This window comes from Lontra canadensis, unplaced genomic scaffold, assembly GCF_010015895.1.
Source record: "Lontra canadensis isolate GAN:19392208 unplaced genomic scaffold, GSC_riverotter_1.0 scaffold13, whole genome shotgun sequence".
Classification (NCBI taxonomy): Eukaryota; Metazoa; Chordata; class Mammalia; order Carnivora; family Mustelidae; genus Lontra; species Lontra canadensis.
In genome coordinates, this window is record NW_022631007.1 from 7,577,045 (window position 1) to 7,600,759 (window position 23,715).

Here is a 23,715-nt window from a genome sequence, read left to right on the forward strand (position 1 = left end):
CAAGCGAACTCGGTCAGACTGTTCCCTGGCGAGGGCTGCAGAAATCACAGCAACATCATCTGGTTTTTACTGGTGCTGGGAATAAGGCCGTAGAGGCGGGGTTTGCCTCAACCCCATTTCGATCCATTTTCCTGCCATTTTTGAATAAATGCAACAGGATATAAATAACAGGAGACAAACCAAATGGCGAAATGAAGATCCCATTGGAAATAGCCCTCTAGTGCCTTGGGTTGAAAAGTACTTCTTCCTGGGTTTCTCAAGCCCCTGTGCCTCTTGCTGGGTGCCCCCAAAGTACAAGGTCCTGACCACTCTTTACCTGGGCTAGTTCTCAAGGTTGTGTTTGGCACACACAGCCTTGGCAGGTGACATAGCGCCTATCCCAGCATAAAGAGCAGGCTGTGCTGCCTGAGGCTATAAAGCAGCAGCTCCCCAGGCTCAGGGCTCCTCTCAGATCCTGCAACCTGCTGCGTGTGCAATGCAACATCCATTGAACCCCACTTCTGTGTCCCCATGAGACTAGGGTGACAAGGGGAAATGACCCAAACCACCGGGAAGTGCATGCCCATTGCCGTCCTGTGAACAGTAAAGTCCTTGTCCCTGCCCCAGGACTCTTGGTTCCACTGGTACGTAAAGGAGTAGCAGGTGAGTTTATTCCTCTGTAAGCAGAGTCAAGTCCCAGGCTCTTCACGGGTGGGCATGGCACAGGCTCTCACTCACCTGGGTGGCCTGGAGCCCCTCGGAGTCCCGGCTGCCCCAGTAACCCTGGGGCACCTCCTTTGCAGGAACGAGCAGGTAGACCTGGGATTCCTGGAAATCCAGCACTTCCCTCTCTGCCTCTGGGGCCTTTAAGACCTGGGAATCCCGGCCTGCCAGCTGCCCCTGAAATGATACAAGGCATTGTTGACACTCATGGCATCAAACTAGGGAGTCTGCCGGCCACAGCAGGTGCACGCTTGCAATACCAGAAACAAGACTTTCCATCTAGCTCAGGGCTCAAACGAGTAAAGCCTCTCAAAGGATTTTCTTATCCCGGATGGTCGTGAGCTCCAAATGAATGGGGAAACCATGCATTACTAGGAGAGTTACTTGATACGGTTACACAGACAACGAAGAAGTTGCTTGGGCAAATTAAATACCACGAGGTTCTTCTTGATTTTAATTAACCTCTCACATTGTGGCAGGCTTTACACCAAATCTCCACAGTACTTACACACCCAGTTCACAGTTTATGGATGTGTCTTTTGTAAGCCATTTCATCACTTGAACTCTTAAATTTCTATTTATTGGAAAGGCAGTGTCATTTCCAGAAAACAACAACAACATAACTCCCCTATCATCCATCCCATGCCCTACCCTAAAAATCTATTTTTTTCCTTGTTTTCATTATACTTCTATTCATACATTCATATTTTTAAAGTAGTAATCACAGTATATCATTGTTGGATTATTTCACATTGCATATTAATCTGCAAATGTTTTCATTTTGTTATAATCTTTACAAATACAATTTTAGTTGAAAATAGCTGAATGGTATTTCGCTGAGTGTGTGTGTGTGTTTATTACTTAACTCTATTGTTCCCATTTGTTCATCTTTTGTGGATGATACAAGGGTATTTTCATAGTAATCTTTATCTTCTGCTGAACACTTCCCTTAGCTACATTGTCACAAGTGAGAGAGTAGGATTATTAAGTCAAAATTATTTTCAATGACTCACAGAATGTATTCTCCTGTTACTTTCTGACTAATTGGGGTTTTGTATATGAACATTTTGACTTACCAACAATAGAGCAAGTCCCTTGGTGCCAGAGAAGGGGACTCAGTCCCCTGCCCTCCATTTGCCCTGTCATATGATACTATTGTGGATATCTAGTAAATACTGGCTCACCCACTGTTAGAAAAGAACCAGAAGAGTGTTTGTAAAAGTCTGGTCTGGGGTCCACTCTTGGTCACCACAACCTAAGGGTCTGGACTGCTGGGACCCACCCAATTCTGATGTAATGAATCAAAATTCCTGAGACTAGGGCCCCAAAGATGATGATTTTAAGGACCCTGACCAGGGTTACTGTTACTGTTAAATACATTAAAGACTTCTACTGAGGGTCCGAAGGAATCCTTAGTGATTTTGGAAATAGATGTTACGTCAGTGCCAGGAGACCATTTTCCCACCTTCCTCGCCCACTACCCCTGCTGGAATGGAAGCCCCTCCACCCTGTCACCTGTCCAAATAACACAGTGTGCCTGCCAGGCCCAGCCCACACCACACCCAGCTTCCCTAAACACCACTGCATACTGCTCTGCCCTCTGGGCTCCCCCCCTTCTTTTAGCCTGTCCTCCTTCAACCTGGCCTTCGCAGCAGGCAGGTGACCCAGAGCCTGGTCCTCGGGCGTTTACAGGGCTCACGTGTTCTCCTGAGTCTGAAGCAGGCAGACGTCCAGCAGCTGCTGAATCAAACTGAATGGATGAGCCACAGGGAGCTGCCCCGAATTTGAAAATAACCCATACAATGCAAAGGCGATGCTACGGAGGTTCCTTGAAATGTGACCAGTGCTCATTTATGATGAAGCTGCTTAGGGGGAAAATTCTGCATTCTAGATTTCTAAGGCTACGTAGTCTATATAGCCTTCAGTGACCTGTTCCAGAGCTGAGCCAGCTTTATGGACCACAGGGACAGCACAGCCCTCATACCTTCAAAGCCTGGATGTCCTGGATCACCTCTGTGACCTTTTGACCCTGGTACTCCTGAAAGACCTCTCTTTCCTGGAGCACCTGGTTGGCCATAGGCAGTGTCTCCCATGACTCCTTTCTGACCACTTGCTCCACGAGAACCAGGGAAGCCTGGGGGCCCCAGAAGGGAGGACCCCGTTTCACCTCCAAAACCCGGATCGCCCATATCACCACGAAAACCTATCGAAAAAAAATTGTTTAAATTGTTGGATGTACAAATATAGAACTAATACAAATGGAAGACTACTACTTTGATAAAAATGTATTTTTTAAAAATACAGGAGCATTAAATTAAGAGTAACTTCATAAGCAACGTTGCTTTGCCATCTTTTGCAGGAAAATACATTGTGATTTTGTATTTCCTAGAAGCCAATGATGTATCTCTCATTGCTTTCACTCACTGGCAGTCTGTCTGGACTGAGCAGTTTCTACCAAATAGTAGACCACTGAGAGCCTGGAACTCACGCTTCAGGAGGAAGGAGCCCTGAGAATTTACAAAGTTACCAGAATCTGAAAGTCACTAAAACATAGCTAAGAGCTTAATGTTAAAAAAAAAAAAAAAAAAAAAAAAAATTCCCCCATTATGTAGGGATCCCTGAGCTGTCTGCTTACTACAGTCATTGAGTTTCAGAAGTACAGACACATTCTTAAATGAAAAATGCTTATTCACCAGGTGGACCCGGTATTTCTGATATTCCTGGCTTGCCACGCCGACCTTTTTGCCCATCGAAACACCTCAACCCCGGAGTACCCCGAAGACCTGGAAATCCCTTGGGTCCTAAATAATAACAACAAAACACAGGCTCAATAAAATGCAAATCAAATGAGAATGAAAATCAGGTGATCTAAAAAGAACTTGTGCTGTCTTTTTCAGAGTATTTCTACTGTATATAAGTAGATGTCACCTCGCCTGGTTTACATAATCATTTTAGGGGTCGTGTGCTCCAAACAAGTGTTTCAAAGAGTGTACTTTTGTTAATGTGTTTTCTCCAAAGCCAAACTGTAAAGGATTCTCTCTAAAAGCCTTTGAGACATGTACCACCACTCCGATGAATCTTTTGGTGCTTTCCCATGCTCTGTCTCAACATAAATATTCAAGCACAGCCCCTCCTTGTAGGAGGAAAGAGATGGCAGCCAGCATGTAGTCTGCCAAGAAACCATCAGGGTACAGGCCACAATCTACTTCCCTACACCTTACTATATTGCCCTCCAAGGAAGCATAGGCAAAAAGCACCTGCAAAAGGAATTGAGATTTTTTTTTCAAACATTCTTTGATTTCCAACTGGAAGTTCTCTCAGCTAAAATAACTTTTAAAGGAGGTACAACTGGCAGCTTAAAATCTGTGTGTTCACATCCTTTGAGGCTGGCAAAGCAGAACAGGGTAAAACTTACAATCACTAAGTACATTATCAGTTTTCTGCCTGGAGCATAGGAAAAGAAAGAAGGTACAGTTTTAAAATACTCAAAGAGGAGATATTTCTACTGAAATGTGATCAAATCAGGGTAAATTTTGTTGCATAGAGATTAAAAAAATAAAACAAAATACCCCACCTAGAGTATGCCCAAACCGGTAGACTTGAGCCCCAGTGTGTCTTACCACAGACGCTGTTTTCCCAGAGTCCCTCAAAACCTGATGATTATTTTAAAACTATTCTCACTAGTCACCAGATGATTAACTATGGGTCGTCTGTCTCACCAGTTCCTTTACTCTGGGGAATGTGTAAAACAGCCATTTCTCATTGATCCTACCTGGAGGTCCATCAATTCCTGGGGGACCCGGCCTCCCACGGTAGGTGATGTTACAAGAAATTGTATCGCCTGGAATGAAAAAACAAACAAAATGGCATTCACGCAACTGACAGCCCCATGTAAAGTGAATCTCAATGATAACTCAATCAGGATAATTCTTCGTAGAGTATATATGGATTACAAGGGAAAAGAAGACTTCCAAGTATTCTTAGAGCATCTGAACTACTGTTATTTTGAATTTCTGAAAGGCGGGTCCTGAAATCTGAGCTTCAACTGTCAGACAGTATGAATGTAAAGGGAATAAGAAAAATCCCAAGAAGTATCAGTTTTAATAACCCAAAAAAAGATATGTATTGACAGGCCCAATGACACCCAAGACGATGGAATCGGAAGACCTGAGAAATCATGATATAGGAGCGACACTGAACAGTGAGCTCGGAGGACTGGAGTGTGGTTTGGGTGTGGGAGGCCTGTGTAGATGAGCACCCTGGTGAGATATTAACGCCAGCTGACATTTCCTGAGGGCCTACCATAGATCTGGGCCTTCACATGTATTGTCTCCTGGTTTTGTTAATGACTCTGGACTGTGGTCACTCCCATCCCCCCATTTTTGCTGGTGAAGACAGGAAGACGCCAAAGCTTTTGTTTGCCTCTTGGTTCCCTCTCCCTTTGAAATGGAATGTTTCTCTTTTATAATGGAATGAATGCATGACAATGTACCGCTCCATATGCTCTCAAATCAGAAATGTATCAACTGAATAAAAATAATGTTAGATTTTGAAGGGTCCAGAACCATAATCTTAAACCTTATTGAGGACCAAATTTTTGCCTGTGTTGTCAAAGTGGGAACCAATGTGACCATCTCATTCTAACACTTCACAATTAATAATGTAGCCTGAGGCATATGTACATATTACAAAGGAAAAAAAAATCTCAAATAAGCCTTTTTCCAGACTTTTCAAAAGTTTTCAGTTCTAATATCGCAAGTCACTTTACTGTTTTAAATTCAGATAACTGTCAAATATATTTGAAATCCATTCTTTTTTTTTTCCTTCCTAGAATGCTTACACAAGGGTTTTCCAGGACAATGATATATTTTTTAAATGAAACACTAGTGTTTTTTTATTAATATACCCTGCACTGTCTCAAAAGAGAGTAAACAAATAGATATTTTGAATATGTATGTAAATTTAATACCAATTGCATGAGCTGGTACTGAGAAATGAATGGAAGGCAATTTTGGTATGTCAGACAAATACAGCATCAAAGACATTTTAGTATTTTAAGAATTTGTTTTAATTATTGATTGTGCTGTAATGCTTTTGTTAGACAACATTCAAAGTTTGAACAGCAGCTAGAAGAAACATTATTTAGTGGTTCTAGCCATAGCTACAATGACTTTTCCTAGAAGAGAGGATCACTTTAGCCTCCACTATTTCCCTTGCCATTCTGTAACACGTAACATTCAAAATTACCTTTCTGACCCTTCAAGCCTTCGAGGCCCCTCTCACCGGGGTGGCCTGGAGCTCCTGGTGGCCCTCTCTCTCCTGGTGGGCCAGGAAATCCCAGACCTGGTTGTCCTCTAGGTCCTGCTCGGCCTGGGGGACCTGGGGGTCCAGGAAACCCTTTATCACCTGGGAGTGCATCTTCATGATCCCCCTGGGAATGTTTGCATCGTGAGTCAGTTAGCAAATTTGCTAGTCCATGCGTTCAAAGCAGTCATTGTCATAAGCTACAGAAACACATAGAAAAACCTCATAATTCCAGGAGACTCAATAGCAATTGTAATTTTAAATGATTAACTCAGCTTCTTGTTCAGAGATAACATAAATATTTACAAACACTTATATGCTATGGGGGAAAGAGATTAAGCCTCAATTACAGAAAGCCATGTGTGTGTTATGTGTTAAATATATTTGAGAAATTTTATGTGGGAACAACCCTCTGATATCAAAACAAGAAGATAGAGAAACATGTAGTTAGAGGGAGGTCGAAGGCTTATAAACTGAACAAGTAAGTTCTTATGTATTTGAAACTGTGATCCTATATTCTGAGGAGAAGGCACAGGGATAGATTCCACCGTCCTTCACATCTGCACGCAAAGGACTGACAAACACTTTCTGCTCCTGCTTAAGAATTTGGCCTTTGGTTAACTGTCTAGTTTTGTTCCTCTGGCAACTTCATAAAAACAGGATGTCCAGTATGTCACAATGCAGGATTACTTATGGTAAAATCAATCCCCAGCTGCCAAATTTGCATCTGGTCTGGAAAACTAGAAAGATCTTTGTGGAACCCTTGTCGGGGCTTCCTTGAATGATGGTTCCTGGAACCGGAAAGTTCCCCATGGGGTCCCTGCACAATGTGCTTCTATGGAGAAGGAGACTATCCAGTCATGGCTGCCTCCACATCTGCCTCAGAGCTCATCTCATTCACGCCAGTGGAATGAACAGTTTCTAGAACTCTCACATACAAGGAAGGCCTGATGCTCTCAATGACAGGCAGCATGTCTGGCAGAAATAGCACATGAGCTGGCATAAGACAGACTCAGGTTTTCACTCCTATTTAACCCACTTGATAGGTAGGTGACCTGGAATAACATACCCTTAGCCTCCATTTCTGATGGTAAAATCTGAAAGCAAATTGCTCTTCAGAAGATTGATGATACGCATGAAACACCTAGCTCGGCTCCTGTGACATCGCCCCAAGATGTTTTTAGTTCCTAAGCACTGGATCATGCATCAGAGACTTTTCTTATGGCCTCTGTTACCTACACATGGTTTCCACCCAAAACGTGCTTGAAAAGTGCAGAAATATTTGTCAGTGGGATTTCCCTTCAGCCAATATGTCAAAATTCAGGGGATTTGCACTAGTTGACCCTCTCTTGCTTACCACTTCCCCTCATGTGCCTCTTCACCTGGGGACAGAACCAAAGGTCATTATCAAGACCTATGTTCTATCCTCCACCCTCCAGAGTTTACTGAACAGGCCTGAGGTTGCTGGGGGCTTTGTAGATGCAAGGGCCCCAGAAACAGATGCACACCATGAGAACGATGCAAAAACCAAAGACAGGACAGGAAGTCTTCCCATGACTAAACCGCCACTCGGGATTTCAGACCATCTGCTCTTTAGACCATCTGATTCCGACCACACCTTTGACAAAAATCAACTTTTTGTGGCAGTCACAGAAGGCAACTCTGATTTACAGCACATTGACACTTGACTACATTATAGTTTTAAATCGAGAAGGGGGAAACAGACGTTTTGTGACCATATAAGAAAATGAAATTCAATAGCCAAAGAAGAATTATACATACTGGAGGGCCTGGATCCCCCCTTTTTCCAGGAAGTCCATCCCCGCCATGTTGTCCCTGCTGTCCTGGAAATCCTGGGAGCCCATCAGGACCTCTTTCTCCTTTCTGCCCTGGGAACAAAGGCGAAAAGGTATTCAAACCCTTCTCAGCAGTAGATGAAGTAGAAGGAAACACAGGACAAGCATAAAAATAATGACCTTGCCTCTGTGTGACTCCTGACTCAGAGTATCTCAGTTGACTGACTAAAGTCACATAAAGACAACCATGCAAAAGGAAGAGAGGAGAGTGACAGTTGCCAAACCCACTGACCTTCTTACTTGGGGAGCGCTTCTTTCTTCATTCTGCCAAGGAGGCTGTGTGTGGAGGCACCAACCACAAGATCATCTGCCCCTGCTTGCACAGCACTGAACGTGGTGCCCCATCCCCTGGCAAGGGTGAATGGGGGAGCAGTCCATGGTGGTGTGCTGCCCCTAGGCTAGTCCAGTTCTTCCTGATTTTTTTTTTTTTTTTGGGTAAACTGGAGTTAAGAAGGTAGAGCTCTACTTCTTTTTTTTTTTTTTTAAGATTTTATTTATTTATTTGACAGGCAGAGATCACAAGTAGGCAGAGAGGCAGAGAGGCAGAGAGAGAGGAGGAAGCAGGCTCCCCGCTGAGCAGAGAACCTGATGTGGGGCTCGATCCCAGGACCCCAGGATCATGACCGGAGTGGAAGGCAGAGGCTTAACCCACTGAGCCACCCAGGCGCTCCTATAGAGCTCTACTTCTTTTTGTGAGAACTTGGAAATTCTGGCTGGAAGGGCAGTATATGCACAGCACAGGAAACTAGCCTTGGAAAGAAATGCAGTTGGTGCAATGAAAGATGCAAGATGTAGGAAGAATCTCCTAGATCCAGCCATCCCAGTGCAAGCCCTACCTCTAATACTTCAAATTTTGTTTAGGTGAGTCAATAAGTTACTTTTTTCTCTAAAACAACTTCAAGCTGGGTATCTGTCATGACCAAAACAGCCTTGATTAATATAGGATGCTATAATGCACTGGATAAACAGTAGGCAAGTCAAAGGTGGTCTTTTGTCAAACCCAGAGCCACAATAATGAGGACTCAAATATGTTTTTTTTTTTAATGTTTTCAAATAAGGGATAGAGGATTGGACGCTCAATATTATCACAAGAAATGTGAGGGGCAAGGAATATTTTTTTAAGCAATCTTAACAGCCCTGTATCTTGTCATAGAATTGATCTGTGGTCAGAAGAGAAATGAATGCAAGAGGATGGTTCCCATTCCATTCATAAAATGGCAGAGAGCTATGTGATTGACTAGGCTCACCTTTCACTCTTGATACAACCGCATCGCCCTTTTCTCCTTTGCTGCCAGGTGGTCCTGAAACACCATGTTTTCCCTTGGTGAAAAATAAGAGGAAAAAATCATTTTAATTTTGATGGGTCAAAAGATAGTCACGTACATCTAATCTGTCTCTTGTTTCTTTCTAAATAACCTGTTTCAGATTCTGGTTTGGTACTCTCAGTATCATTCTCTTTCTTGCCTTCCAAGGCAGGTCCCACCTTACGAAACTGAGGCTCTTGACCCGCATTTAAAAGCTTGTGGAATCTGGATAAGTTCTGTACCAGATTCAAAAGAAATGTGTATCAATATCAATGTCCTGGTTTGGGCAATATACTAAGGTTATGTATGCTATCATGGGGAAGCTGGATGAGGGGTCCACAGGAACTTTCTTTCTCTGCATGATGTTGCAAACTCCTTAAGTCATAAAATAAAACTTATCTCAAAATAAAAACTCATAACAAAAATTTTTAACTATCTTGGGCATTTTAATGAAGAATGAAGAGGAAGGGGGTGGGTGGGTTAACCACAAGAGCTGCCACTAAAGCTGAAGGCAGAGGCTTAGGGACAAATGTATGATATTGAGAGAAGTTGATGAGGAAGAGGGGGGAAAACAAGAACCTTCATTATAGCTGATATATTTCCTCCATATAGCAAGTAAACAACTAATTTTGGCCAATGGGCTCATCACCTTTTGACCTCAACATTGCTCTGAAACTCAACTATTGGGTCATGGTTTTATAAGTGTTATGTTATCATTGAACATTAATCTGTGTCAAAAATCTGGAGACCTACCACCAGTATAAAATTGGCCAAGCACCATAGTAAATACAGCTACAGGAACACTATACAGAGCTTAAGGTTACTTATCCTGTGATCTTGAAAATCAAGAGACATAGACAAGAATTTAGAAGGAGGTGAAAATGACTGAGCAAACCCATCTTCTCTCACATAGATGCCTTGTCTTATTCTCATACAATCTAACAACATGTTCATGCAGGCTTAATTACCTTCTCAACTGGTACTTTATAAGCAGTTGGCAACTAAGGGAAGAAGGTGCCAATAGAGGTGAACATAACGGCAGTATTAAGCAGTAAGAAAGAAGAAGAAGCCAAAACTATACGCAACAGGCTTAAAAACACAAATGGCAAAAATGTGTGGGAGCCATTTAATGTAGAGAAAAAACATTTCCACAAACCCATTCAAAACCCCCAGGATCATCACTATAATACAACTTCCTGTGTAACATTGTTTATCAGACACGAGAAAAGTGGGTGGAAGAAATTTCTGAATAGAAATAGCTAGATTAGACAGGAAAGGAACTTTAGAAATTATAAAGTGCTAATATGAGTTCAATGTTGCTTACTTCTTACTTTTCCTGTATATGCTGTTATAAGTAACAAATGGACAGGACCAAAGTATATGAGGCACAGTACTCAGGCCACATTATAATGATAACGTCCTTCTGATGGATAAACTTATCAACACATAAAACCATTCATTGAGCATGTGAACCAGTTCCTCTCCAGAAGGACAATGCCAGTGGAATGCTTAATAAATAAGACCTTGGTCCCCTTGGAGTGTGAGCAGTTTCTTAGTCAGCATATTGGAGACTTAGAATGTACTATCAATTACTCTAATGCTCTGCAGATAGAGAATTTTAAGTACTAGATCCAGATCACAGACTTATTTGAGCTAGAAAAAACAAAATGATAACCAGCACTCATTTTGGATTTCACTAAAGAGACATTTACTGAGAATCTAAAATGCCAGGCATTACTTGGAGTATCAAGGACACAACAGTTAATAGCAGACCGTCTTGCCTTCATGGTGCTTAGATTCTTAGTGAAACAAATGTTGAATTTAAGAGATTTTTGGGCCAAAGTTTCCCAGAAGCTTTGGGATCAAGAGCTACTTGTCACTGTTCTAAGATCTGAGATCACTAAATCCATGTGTTAATACAACCGCAAAATCTCAGCAGCAACAAAAGAATCGCTCTCTGCCAGGCATGTACCAGTTATTTAAAACATGGTCTAGATTAGAGACTTCAGCCACAGAGGCCCGGAGGGACTGTGACTACCACAGGAAGCAGATGGATGGACCAAGTGGGGACATGAGCACCCTACCCTGCTCCCACAGGCATGGCCATCTCTCAGCTCCTGGCGACTGCAGGAATACACTGACCCTGTGTTAATGAACTTCCGGTTTCTCAAGTGCAGCCATAAATCTTATTAATAATATGAAAACAAACACTATGAAGACAAAACCAGCATGCCAACAGGACAGATTTGGCACATGTCAGATGTGACCTTTGGTTTGCTCTGGTTGTTCCCTGATGTGTATACCTTAGAGCCCTCAAATTATACCATTGAATACTTAACAATAAACCTGTAAGACAGGTGTCATTATATCCATTTTATAAATGAGGCCCTAAATCTCAGTAAGACTATAGAGCTCACCAATGTCATAGTTGGGATGTGAAGGTGGGTCCATGTACCCCTAAGCTCCCGTGCTTTGCACTACAGCATCTTGGTGGGAAACCCCCATCCTCAGACTATGGTGATAAACACAAGCTTTGGTCTAACCACAGAAAAAATTGCAAAGAACCTAAACCTACTTTTCTTTTTTCTACTCTACTACCCATCTGTGGCTGCTGAGGCCAGGGACAGCTGCTGAGAGAGAACAGGTCTGGGGAGGTGAGAGTACCCATGATTACCTGTGGCTCCTCTGGGTTCTTTCCTTCTGTCCATTCTTCTCCCTCCACCACTTTTCCTTTCATAGTGCCTCACGCTATGGACCTAGCACCTAACAATGACCACCCTGTGATGAATTTAAAGCAGAGAACTCATATGGATGGAGTCAGACACAGAAAAATGACATCAGAAATAGAAGCTGTCCAAAGAGGCGAACCCTAGACCAACTGAATTACAGAGCTCAGTCAGGGCAATGCTGAATGAACTAGCCATTCACACTCAAGGATGTTAGCCCTGAGGAGCAACTCCAGAGGAAGCCACAAAAATATCTTAGAGCCAGTATAACCTTCATTAAGAAGATTAAGTACCAACGTAAAAATAATGATTATGTGAAAATGCTGAATTTAAAAAGCCGGCCATGAAAGGCAGAGTACTTAACAGCTGCAGCCATGTCCATTCAACACACATGCATTACGGAATTAACTTCTTGCTGAATAGACTTTACCAACGTGCTTTGCAAGGGTGTCAGGGGTGGCACAGGGACAGCCTAATTGTCACCCTCACTTAAGGCTCTCAGACTGGAACCTTATTTTCATGGTGTTTCCCGGGGAAAATGGAAAAGAGCACATTGGGGCTGGTGGTTAGGCCCCCAGGTCATCCCAGCATGAAGGCTCTTCAAAAAAGACAGGACAGGTGGGCTGTGTCTAGCCTCTAGAGGAGTGCCTTATGGGGAAGTGACTTTGTTCTGAAGAGCCAAGTAGCTGAAAGTTTGTTCCTCAAGTCAAGTCACTTGTATTGGTCAGCGGATGTGAACCATTTCAAAATAGATCCATCTACTCTGTGGCTCGAACTATCATGTAAACCCTGACAAAGCCAATGTCTGTATCTCGAGCTTGGACCTCTCATGTGAATTCCTTACCTGAATATCACCTTAATACCCACTTAACACCTTTCCTCATCTAACAGGCACCTCAAATTTAAGACATTAGCCAATAATGCTTCTTCCCTTCCCCATTCCACACCTATGCCTCACACTGTCCTCCCCATTTGGGCCTCAGCCTTTGCTTTTCTTCTAATATCCCATGTCCAGCCTACCAGTCCATCTATTAGCAGTCCTCAAAACATCCTGAGAATCTGACAACTTCTCGTCATACTCATATTAAACTTATGTTTACTCATACTCATGTTAATACTCATATTAAACTCATATTAAACATACTCATAATAAAAATATTAATCCACCACATTTTACCAAATTACTGTAATCATCACCCAGCTCTTCTGCCTACTTCATCCCCTGTCCCCTGTGATCTGTTCTTACCAGAGCTATCAGAGTGAACCATATGAAGCTAATGGCAGATTATGTCTCTCTTAAAACTTTCTACTGGCTATTCCATGTCATCCAGAGTAAAAGCTCAAATCCAACTTACCTACCAAACCCCATGTTCCGCAGCCCCTCCTAACCTCTAGCCACTTCCTTGACTCCATCTCCTCTAGCTCTAGCTCTCAAGTCACACTAGATGGTGACGGCCTTTATTATCATCAGCCATATGCACTCATCTGTTACATGCTCTGTGTTCAACCCAACTCCTGGAGTCCCCAGGAGGGCAGAAACTGTGTTCTTCTCCTTACTGCATCCCCAGCACCTAGAACAGCACCTGGAACATTGTAGGTGCTTGATAAATATTAGTTTGATGCTTGAATGAATGAATATAGTTCACTTTGGGGTCATTAATATATGTATAGGTTCAGTACATAAAATATATATCACACTATACATCAGAAAGAGGTACAGTTGAATTTTATCTCTATCTAGTCTCTTTCAACTAGAAAAATTGTTACTGGTAAAAGCTACTCACTGGTGGTCCTGGAGATCCTTCTGCACCAGGAGGGCCTGGGTGACCTTTCTCTCCAAGCCACCCAGGGAGCCCCAAGTCTCCCTTACTACCCTGCCTCCCAGGAAGCCCCGGAGGGCCAGGTGGGCCCATGGGACCAGGCTCACAGGCACAGAGCCCCGCGTCTCCTAGACAGAGGATAAAAGGCAGCTTTGTCATATTTCCTGCATAAAATCCCAAAAAGCTTTTACTTAATAAAACCAATAATGAAAATAAGAACAAGAGGGTCTGATAAAGTGTGACATGGGGGCATGGGGCACTGTGCTGGGGTGGCTAGGCATGGTCTGTGTGGGGCAGATATGTCATTTCTAGACAGATAGGGTGTTTGGAGTCTTAAGAAACCCATCCTGACAAATTCTAAGGGAAAAGCTGGTATCCAATTCTACTAAAGAAACAAGTGATCTTATTTTTTTAAGTGTGAAACTCTTTTATTTAGTTCCTACTGAAGAAACAGAAAGAAAAATGGGTTGGAGCATAAACTCTAAACAAATGAACAAAATAGTATGTGAAAAGGATTACTGACTGTATTGTGTACTGATAATTTACAATGCATTTCCTAATCATTGGCAATTTTGGTCTAAAAGAAATGCCTTTAGGATAGTTGAACCCCGCTGTGTTTATGGTCTCATACTCACCTATCCCAGAAGATTAAAAAAAAAATAAACAAAAAAAACAAAAAACAAAAAACAAAAAAAAAACATGAAACAACTTTTGGGGTGAAGAAACATGAAGCCAGAGGCATTTTGTGAGTCTGGGAAATATGGACCCACAGGAAGAAAGGGAAATAAAAGATCCAGACTATCTTATCTCTCCTTTTTTAAGGAATAAAAAGGATTTCATGAAAAAAAGTCATCACTCTGGAGCAAATTTCACAGCTGGGGAAGTGTGTCCCTTAGACTCTCAGATAGAAAGACTTGACTTCTGGTAAGTTCTAATCGCCTCATAAGCTCATAATGAAGAGGAGTGCTCATAGGGGTAAATAAGGCATATAACACATTGAAGTGAAATGTCCCATTGCCCACTTCATAAATGCCCCCAGTCCCCCTCACACTGCTGTCTTCTGGAAATCCTACCTTTGATGCATACTTGCCTTTTTCTCCTTTTGAGCCTCTTCTTCCTGGAGGACCCATTTTGCCTTTTATTCCTTGTGGTCCAGGGTGCCCAACACTACAATATATAACTTTACAGGGGGGAAGGGGGGGCAAGAGAATCACACAGTTTCTGTGAATGTCTTCTATAGAACAAGTGGGAGTGTCTCTTGCTCTCTATCTTCCCCTCAAACCCACCTTTCTTCCATTCCTTTCCCATGATTCTTTCTCTCTGACAGAAGAACATATATATACAAATCAACCATATAAATGTCCCAGTGTGTTGCTGCTACTGTAGTCACCAATAAAGCCTTCCTATTCTCAACCCCAACTTAGTGGGTTGAAGAGAAAGGCAATGGACAAGAAAACAAACAAACAAAATAACTGTATGGCAAGGATCTTTTTCCCCTCCAATGATGAATAATTACCAAATTAAAGAAAGCATGACACATAGCTCATAAAAGCATAAATCCAGAGACATATGATTAAAGGTGACATGAAACACAAACAATAAATTCCTTATTCTTCCCAAATCCCAGTAAAATAGCAAACAGTACAGGGATATGATAAAAATGTGTAAGCCTGCAGGACAAGAAAAAAAGGGCGGGGGGGAGAAAACAACAGCAAAAAAATGTGAGAGAACCTAACAGACCCTAAAAAGCTGAGTTCTAAGCAGGCTGTGCGGAAAGGCAACAAAAAGCACAGTCTACGTGAGAAATCTCTCCCAGACTTCAGGAATTGGTTTTTTGTTTGTTTGGTTGGTTGGTTGGGGTTTTTTGTCTGTTTGTTTGTTTGTTTTTTGAAAGAGAGAGAAAGAGAGCTTGTGCATGGGAGCAGAAGAGGGAGGAGTGGAGAGAAAGGGAGAGAGAGAATCTTCAGCAGGACTCACACTCAGCGCAGAGCCTGGTGTGGGGCTTGATCTCACAACCCTGAGATCATGACCTGAGCGGAAATCATGAGTTGGATGTTTAACTGACTGAGCCACCCAGGTGCCCCACAAATTAGTACCTTGAAATGGAATAACAGTGATGCCTCAATCAGAACGACTGGTTAAAGAAACAGTTCAATCCTAAGATCTCCTTCCCAAAAACTACAGCAGCAACTATGACCCTTCAGAACTGGAGGTAACAGACAACGTAGCAAGAAGAAAGCTTTCAAATAAACTAGATAATTTAAAAAGTAGATGAAAGAAAGCATTTCATCCCGAGAACATGAACAGACAACTACAAGAGAAAACATTAAAACAAAAGCAACAATAAAACGCTTAGAAGTTAAAAAAAAAATTACTATGAAAGCAGAAATCAAAAAATCCTGGAGCAGAGTTGTAAGATGGAGTTGGGGAAGTCTACCAGAAACTGCTACAGAAAAATACAAAGGTGAAGAAGAATAAAGACGAGAAGAAAGAGTCCTGTAGGGTAGATTCTCTAACAGGCAAATATATAGAGTCAAGAAGGAGAAAATGGCAGAGGGTGTTTGGTAGGGAGACAGTATCCTCAGAGAAACACTTCAAGAAATTTACCTAAAAATGGAGGATTTGTGTTGGCTTGAACCTGCCCACTGACTGCCTACCAATGAATGCAAACGTGCCCACACAGAGGCAAGTCATTGTGAAATGTAAGGTCATTAAGAAAAAAAGAAGAAAGAAAAATTTCTATAAGCTTTTAGAGCAGAGCTTCAGAGCTTTTAAGAATTGCGGTGGGGGGGAGGGTCCATCCTCAGCAGGTGGTCTGTGCATCTCCCTCTCCCTCGGCCCCAGCTCAGTTGCACTCTCTCTCAAATAAATAAGTCAATCTTTAAAAAAAAACTGCAACCTGACCTAATCTGAAAAAGCTCCAGGAGAGGTTTATTCAAAGAGATAATACTGATAAAATATTTAATGAGTTAGAATGGAGAGTCATACAATTTATACAATTCTAGACGGTTTGAGGTTGAATTAGCAGTAAGTTATATTGAAAACCAAGAAAACACACAAAGAAAACAAGACATTAGCAAAATGTTTTGCAAAAAGTAATAATGTGTATTTTTATAGGGCTGAATTGGTGAATAGATTTTATGTAGCCACTCAGTGTAAGTAATGAATATTTAAACAAAATTAAGATAATAACTAAATTGAATGGGTTTTAGGAGTGGAAAATGTTCATGTGTGCAGTGGGGAGAGACTGAAAAAGAGCTAATTTCATCTTCTATGGAGGGAAGTCTAAAGATAAGGCTCAAACTCATGAATTAAAAAATAGTGGGGCATCGGGGTGGCTCTGTCAGTTAAGTGACTGATTCTTGATTTGGGCTCAGGTCATGATCTCAGGGTCATGAGACTGAGCCCCACACCAGGCTCCGTGCTGCCGTGGGACCTGCTTAGGATTCTCTCTCTACTTCTGCACCCACCCTCCTCCCCTACCGCCCCTGCCTACTCACATCACTCTCTCTTTAAAAAAAATATTAAGGAATAACAATACAGTACATTGAGGGTCACTAGAAAGGCAAATAACAGAAAATCCCACTACTTCTATGAAAAGAATTTCCCCTGGGAAGGAAGGAATAGGAGAAGGGTTGCCCGGGATGGCAGTTCTTCACAACAGGCTTCATAGAACTGTTTGACTCTCAAGCCAAGTCCATCTGTAACTCTGATACAAATTAAAACTACACTTAACAAATAAAAACTGTATTCACTTACATAATTCCATAATTCAGACTTAAATTCTCAAAAAATATTTTCATATGCTATAGCTGATGTGATATCCAACATCAGTCTACTTTTTTTGTATTATTAATAATAATACTAACTTGACTCATGAAACAATAGAAAAATTTAGAAAAAATTTAGAAAGTCACATCTTCTACATGAAGCTGCAAATATTCTATGCAACAAAAATGCCAATGTATGCAAAGGGGGAGCACTTTACCGTCTGATCCCAGAGGGCCCTGCAGCCCTGGGGCTCCAGGCAACCCCGGTGGTCCTGGCTTCCCTGGCTTTCCTGGACTGAAATCAGCTATCCCAGGGGTACCAGCTGCCCCTGGAAATCCCGGATGACCAGGAAACCCTCTTGGCCCAGGGGGTCCCATCATGCCTGCAGGAGGAATCAAGAATGAAAACCACATCTCCCAGAGTAAACTTGTGTTTAGACGAAATGAAAATCAGTACATTCTTCCTTAGGCTGTAAGTATTTTCAAAGAAAAAAAAAATGTACTTGAAAATGAACTTAATATCCCAGCCTCACCTTCTTTGAAAAAGCATACAAATGGAAACAGGTTTGTGAAATCAGATTTTCTTACTTTTTCCCTATTATTTAGGGTTATTGGGGGAAAGGACATATTATTTAATTAAAAATATTATTTTTATATCTTGTGACTTAGATAATTTGGTTAAAAATTATCTGAATGAATGTATTAGCACATTTAGTGAGTAAAAATACGGACTCCTATATCATGTATGTGAGACATGGAATACCATACCTTTCATAGCAACCTAGGTTGGTAGGGAGGCATAGAGGTTCTGGATTTGAGCCCAAACTTTCTCTCTCCAGCCACAGATACTTAAGTAAGTTACTGAACTTCTTTAATCATCTATATCTACCTTAGAGCCTTGTTATGAGGATTAAATACAATAATTCACATAAGGAGCTTAGTGTAATATCTGGTAATTACACATGCCCAAGGAATGCTGAGATGTTCAGTGTGTTCAGAGGCGAAAGTGAGTCAAAGATGAATCCTGCTTTCCTGCAACATCTGACCCACTTGCTGGGGGCTTGGCTAATGACAGCTGAAAGCCTTCCTATGAGAGTGACCACTTCTCACAGCTTTCTTCTTCTTCCTGAGCATGAATCTCTCAGTGGAAGACCATAGTTTCCCAAGATGGCCACCATGGTAGCTCTTCTCCCTCAGAATGTTGTAGAAGCTTGACACTCTCCTAGCAAGAGGTGACATGTCCCCTTCCTCTTGAATGTGACAAGGCTTTTATGACTGTTTGGACTAATGAAGTACAGCAGGAGTGACTATATATATATATATATATATATATATATATATATATATGATACTATATATAAGATCAAAGCTAGGTCATTAAAGATGATTCAGCTTCTGCCTCTTGAGCCGCAATGTGTGGGATTGGAGTCCTGAGCCACCATGGAAGCAATATCACTGCTCTGAAGCCACTATGCTATAAGGAAGCATAAATAAGTACAGAGCCAGACAGAGCGGCCATGAGACTACGTGAAAGATAGAGGACGGAGATGCCCATCCACTCCCCACTTTTCAGTTCCAGCCATTACGTGGCTGCCACCATAGGAACATCCCTATCTAGAATTGCTCAGCTTAGCTCTTCAACCACAGAGTGAAGGGTGATATGTTGATTATTGTTTTAAGCCACTAGGTTTTGGGAAATTTGTTTTTCAGCAATAGACAACTGAAACCCTGTCAGTAATCAGTAAGTAGCACACTACCTAAATTAATAACATTCATTATGTGCATATGTGCTAGGGCTTTACATATACAGGATATATATGAATAACATTTACATATATAGGATATTTATGGATAACATATAAGGATTACATTATCCTTACTCCTCAATCTTGCAATGTTTATACCTTATAGGTAAGGCACAAACATTTGGGCCAAACAGGAGTAATGATAATAACTAACATAGCTAATGGTATTCCAAGAACTGTACACATATTACTTCTTTCAACCCTAATGAGAACTGCACCCTGAAGATGAGAAGACTGAGGCACAGAGAGGTTTAGTAAATGCCTAAGATCACACGGCTTATAGGTAGTAGAACCTGGAATGTCTTCAGTCCATAGTATAAATGTATAACTATTTTAGTATACTACACTAAGTGGCAAGGCTGGAATTCAGTCACAGGTATCTAACTCCAAACCCTTGCTTATCTCATGAAAAATACTTTAGATGATTCTAAAACAGGGTATGTATGATAAAGGTTATAGACATATAGGTGGACTTAAATGAAATGTGTTCCTGTGGACTTGGCTGCCATCTTGTCTTCATGTCATTCCTAAGACTTGTGTCCAAACCCCTACAATCATTGGATGGACCTGGATGCTACCTGGTATCTTGTCCTGGTGCCGTGGAAAATCCTCAACCACCTTCCAACAGGGAAAATGGGTTACAGTGTCTGGCATATAGCAGCCCTGACCACCCACGAAATCAATGAAGTTGTGGCCACCATTAAAAAAATTTTTTTCAAAGAAAAAAGTGGCAGAAAATAAAGTACCCCATAAACAAAAAAGTATTATTTTGTGGAATTTGTGTTTCTTTTTTCTTTTGAAATCTGTGCTTCAATCATATGTATATGAGAATATATACATACACACACACACATATATACACACGCACATATATATGCAATGTGATGTAAATGCAATATAATATAAAATGTATTTTTTATAATGGGTTGTAGTCAAGATTTGAAAGCCACTGGGTTAGTTCTTTTTAAAAATCTTGTGGAATTAAGAGTCTTTGTGTTATATTTGGTTTTCAATCTGCTAGAGATATGTGTTGTTTACTCCCACTGGGTTTTGATTTCAATCTGCTGGAGCCCTGTTTTATTATGAACAAGCCTGAAAGGAGACAACTGAGGCCAGGTGCAAATGATTCCTGACCAGCTGCGTGCTCTCTAGATCAACTACACAAAGCTTTGCCCCCCTTTGCATTGGGTTATCTGATCCTGCAAAGTGGAAGCTAGAGTCTGGGAAGGTTAAAGATCTTGGTAGTTAACAGATGAGTCTCAGGAAACTTCTTACTCCTTCTCAGTAAATATAAATCCAGACACAGACTGGATAAAATTACATCTATTCAAGACTCTCTTCTCACATGTTAAATCAGTTCTCCTGAGTTTACAGAATGCAAATATCCTCCACGCTTCTATTCTTAATCTTACTGGGGATTATTAACCAGCACAGCACCTGAAGGAGTTCAAAGTCCTGTATCAATAGGATTCTTTTCCAGGTTCTTCCTTCACTATTACCAGGTGTTTTGGGTTTGTTTGTTTTTGGAGGGGGTGCAAATTTGGGGGAGAGATAAGGACTGTTGTCTTGGTTTTGGTTTCTTAACTAAAACTGAATCACATTTTATTTTTTAATTAATAACATTTTTAAATTCACAATCTGTATTTCCTCCTTTCACATAGGAGAGGAACTCAATTTTAACAAACAGAGATTGACTAGGAGAGCCTTCCGGGAGGGTTTTATGACCTGAAAAAATACTCTACCCCTGGCACCCATTTCCAGATCTTATCTGCCTGTGACAGTCTTCCGGGATTCCTCAACACCCACTCCCCCAACCCAAGATGCTGATTGATATTGCTGGGGTGCAGCCAAGGAGTCCGACTTTCTTCCAAGGAACCCGTTCATCGGTTTGAGTTCAGGGGTTCTTAAACCCAGCTGTCCATTAGAGATAAGGCGATCTTTTGTAATAGCAGACACCTAGGTCCAGGTCTCAGAGAGCCCAACATGCTTGGTCTGGGGGTCCAGGACAGCCATCCGTTTTTTTCCGAAATGCTCCTAGTTGATCTCAGTATCAGCTACAATTGAGGGTAAGGATGTGGGAAACCTGGCATAGAAGAGTCAGTAGAGTTCTACCTGCACAGGCTTCCCCTGGTGGACCGGAGGGGCCGGGGGGACCAGGTGGTCCAACAGACCCCATTTCTCCATAGCGTCCAGGGTGCCCCGGCTCCCCAGGAGGGCCTGCCCAAAACAACAACACATGTCATTGTAATAACTGTATACATACATTTAAAAATTCACGCACAATTACTTCTTGTGAGGCTTGGTTGAGTGCAGCTAAGACACTGTTCTTGTGATTTCTTATGACATTAAACAACAACAATAATGCAGGATCTCAGACTAGAAACCCTTCTCCAACTGCCCCTGCTCTGCAATCACTCGAACTGGAGACAGCACTGTCTTGCTCGCTGATGTGGGTCACTTTTTTCTTGGAGGCAACATCTCAGTAGGTCTTAACCAAATGCTTTAGCAATTAAAAAAAAAAAAAAAAAAACCCTACTTTTGGAAAGGTGAGATAATAAAAATTCCTGCACCCTAAAATAACATTGGGAGTCATATGCCCATAGAAATGATTCAGATGCACATATCTACCTGCACCTGTAAATTATATATTCTTGCTAAAATGAACATATTTAGCATACCAAATATGCAAACTACAGAAATACTGAGCCAGACTCTTCTGTCAGGACCACCAAAATCCCGTTTCCTAATAATTTAGAGAAGAACCAAACTGAACACAAACCTTTGAGTGGAAGAGGTGGGGTTACCAAAACCCCCGGCGGTCCTGGGTACCCGCGGTCTCCAGGATCCCCCTGAAATCAACCATTCATACACTTTTCTTAGAAATATTAATATTGGGGCACCTGGGTAACTCAATGGGTTAAGCCTCTGCCTTCGGCTCAGGTCGTGATCTCAGGGTCCTGGGATCGAGCCCCACATCAGGCTCTCTGCTAGGAGGGGAGCCTACTTCCCCCTCTCTCTCTGCTTACCTCTCTGCCTACTTGTGATCTCTCTCTCTGTCAAATAAATAAATAAAATCTTAAAAAAATACTAATATTTTTCTCATGTTGCCCATAACTATTAGAAGGACCAAGAGTGCATTCATGTAAGAAATGAAGATTATAGGCTGACCAGAAAAATGAACGGTTCATGGAGTTCTGGGAATAACTAAGGCTTCTGACCTCCCACTTACACGCAGAAATAAATGACCAACTGGCAAAACTCTCACAAAAGAAAAAAAAATTAACTTAAAAAAAAAAAAAAAGATTTCGTGCCCATAAATTAGATTCCTCTGAAACCATGAAGTTTCTTAGATGTCCTGTGAGCATTAGTGTTGAGCTTGGCACTCTAGGACAAATAGTCTATTCACCTACAATCTGAATCTACATCCTATCTTAACAGCAAATGTTTATTCCCCTCAATTGTTTCCCCTTACTGCCACCATGGCTTGTCCCAAGCAAATGCTGGATATGATGTCACAGAGGTACAAAGGAAAAAAAAAAAATGTACTAGTGAAAGCCAGGAGCTCTCCACTCCTCCCTCTGATTTTAATTGTGATACCAGGTGATCCCCATGGAATTTTTGAAACATTTGTTATTATTTACCTTCAAAAGATTGAACACTTTCTCAAAGGGAAAACATAATCATTACAACATGCATTGAAACAATATAAACAAAATTAACTCTGTCTCTTTCAAAAGTTACATTTTTGAATGATTCTTTCAATGATTTTTTTTTTATAAAAGAAATTATTTAACATAAGGGATGTAGAATTTGATCAGGCTGTACTCAAATACACCTGCTTTTTTTACCTTTGGGCCAAGAAATCCAAATGATCCAGGCTCCCCAAACAGTCCTGGTTCCCCCTACAAATAACCACGAACACGCCTTTAAAAATAAAATCTGAGTGGGTGACAAATTATCACATTCTTGTTTAATTTGAATGACACATGCCCACTGAGATTCAGACAGCTTTGGGAATTAATTTTTGCATCTAGAGTTAGATCCTGCAATTTGTAAAATAGATGTGTCTCCTTTTCCAATTAGTGTGTGCATACTTGCATGCGCTAGTACAACTTTTGAATACACTGGATTGCATTTATGAATTCTGAATTGAATTTGAACATTCAGAATTGAATTCTGAACACTGAATTGAATTTATGAATATGAATAAATGTACTTACCATCTCTACAATTGTGTACATTTACCTTTAATCCTGGAAAACCTGGAGATCCATGGGAACCAGGATCACCCTAATAAATTCACAAAAATCAACACAAGCAGAATCAAATCAAAATGCCTGAAATCAGCTCAATGCATTATTTTTCATCTTACAAAACTGCTTTATGGATATTTCATCTCGTCAACAAAGGTAGCCGAATAAAAGGAAG

General features: G+C 41.3%; 1 protein-coding gene across 3 annotated transcripts in view; it reads right to left on the reverse strand.

Moving 5' to 3' along the window:
* COL4A4 (collagen type IV alpha 4 chain) overlaps window positions 1–23,715 on the reverse strand; it is a 121,912-nt gene that overhangs the window by 41,574 nt on the left and 56,623 nt on the right. For all 3 annotated transcript variants that reach the window (XM_032857371.1, XM_032857372.1, XM_032857369.1), the window contains exons 16-29: window positions 23,533–23,577; window positions 23,136–23,189; window positions 22,067–22,136; window positions 21,400–21,504; window positions 17,701–17,865; window positions 14,803–14,892; window positions 13,677–13,840; window positions 9,110–9,182; window positions 7,789–7,895; window positions 5,950–6,133; window positions 4,475–4,543; window positions 3,396–3,503; window positions 2,687–2,905; window positions 718–879 (exon numbers count right to left, since the gene is read on the reverse strand). In XM_032857371.1, coding sequence (XP_032713262.1) covers window positions 718–879; window positions 2,687–2,905; window positions 3,396–3,503; window positions 4,475–4,543; window positions 5,950–6,133; window positions 7,789–7,895; window positions 9,110–9,182; window positions 13,677–13,840; window positions 14,803–14,892; window positions 17,701–17,865; window positions 21,400–21,504; window positions 22,067–22,136; window positions 23,136–23,189; window positions 23,533–23,577 — 1,615 coding nt within the window. The remainder of the gene's footprint in view (window positions 1–717; window positions 880–2,686; window positions 2,906–3,395; window positions 3,504–4,474; window positions 4,544–5,949; window positions 6,134–7,788; window positions 7,896–9,109; window positions 9,183–13,676; window positions 13,841–14,802; window positions 14,893–17,700; window positions 17,866–21,399; window positions 21,505–22,066; window positions 22,137–23,135; window positions 23,190–23,532; window positions 23,578–23,715) is intronic.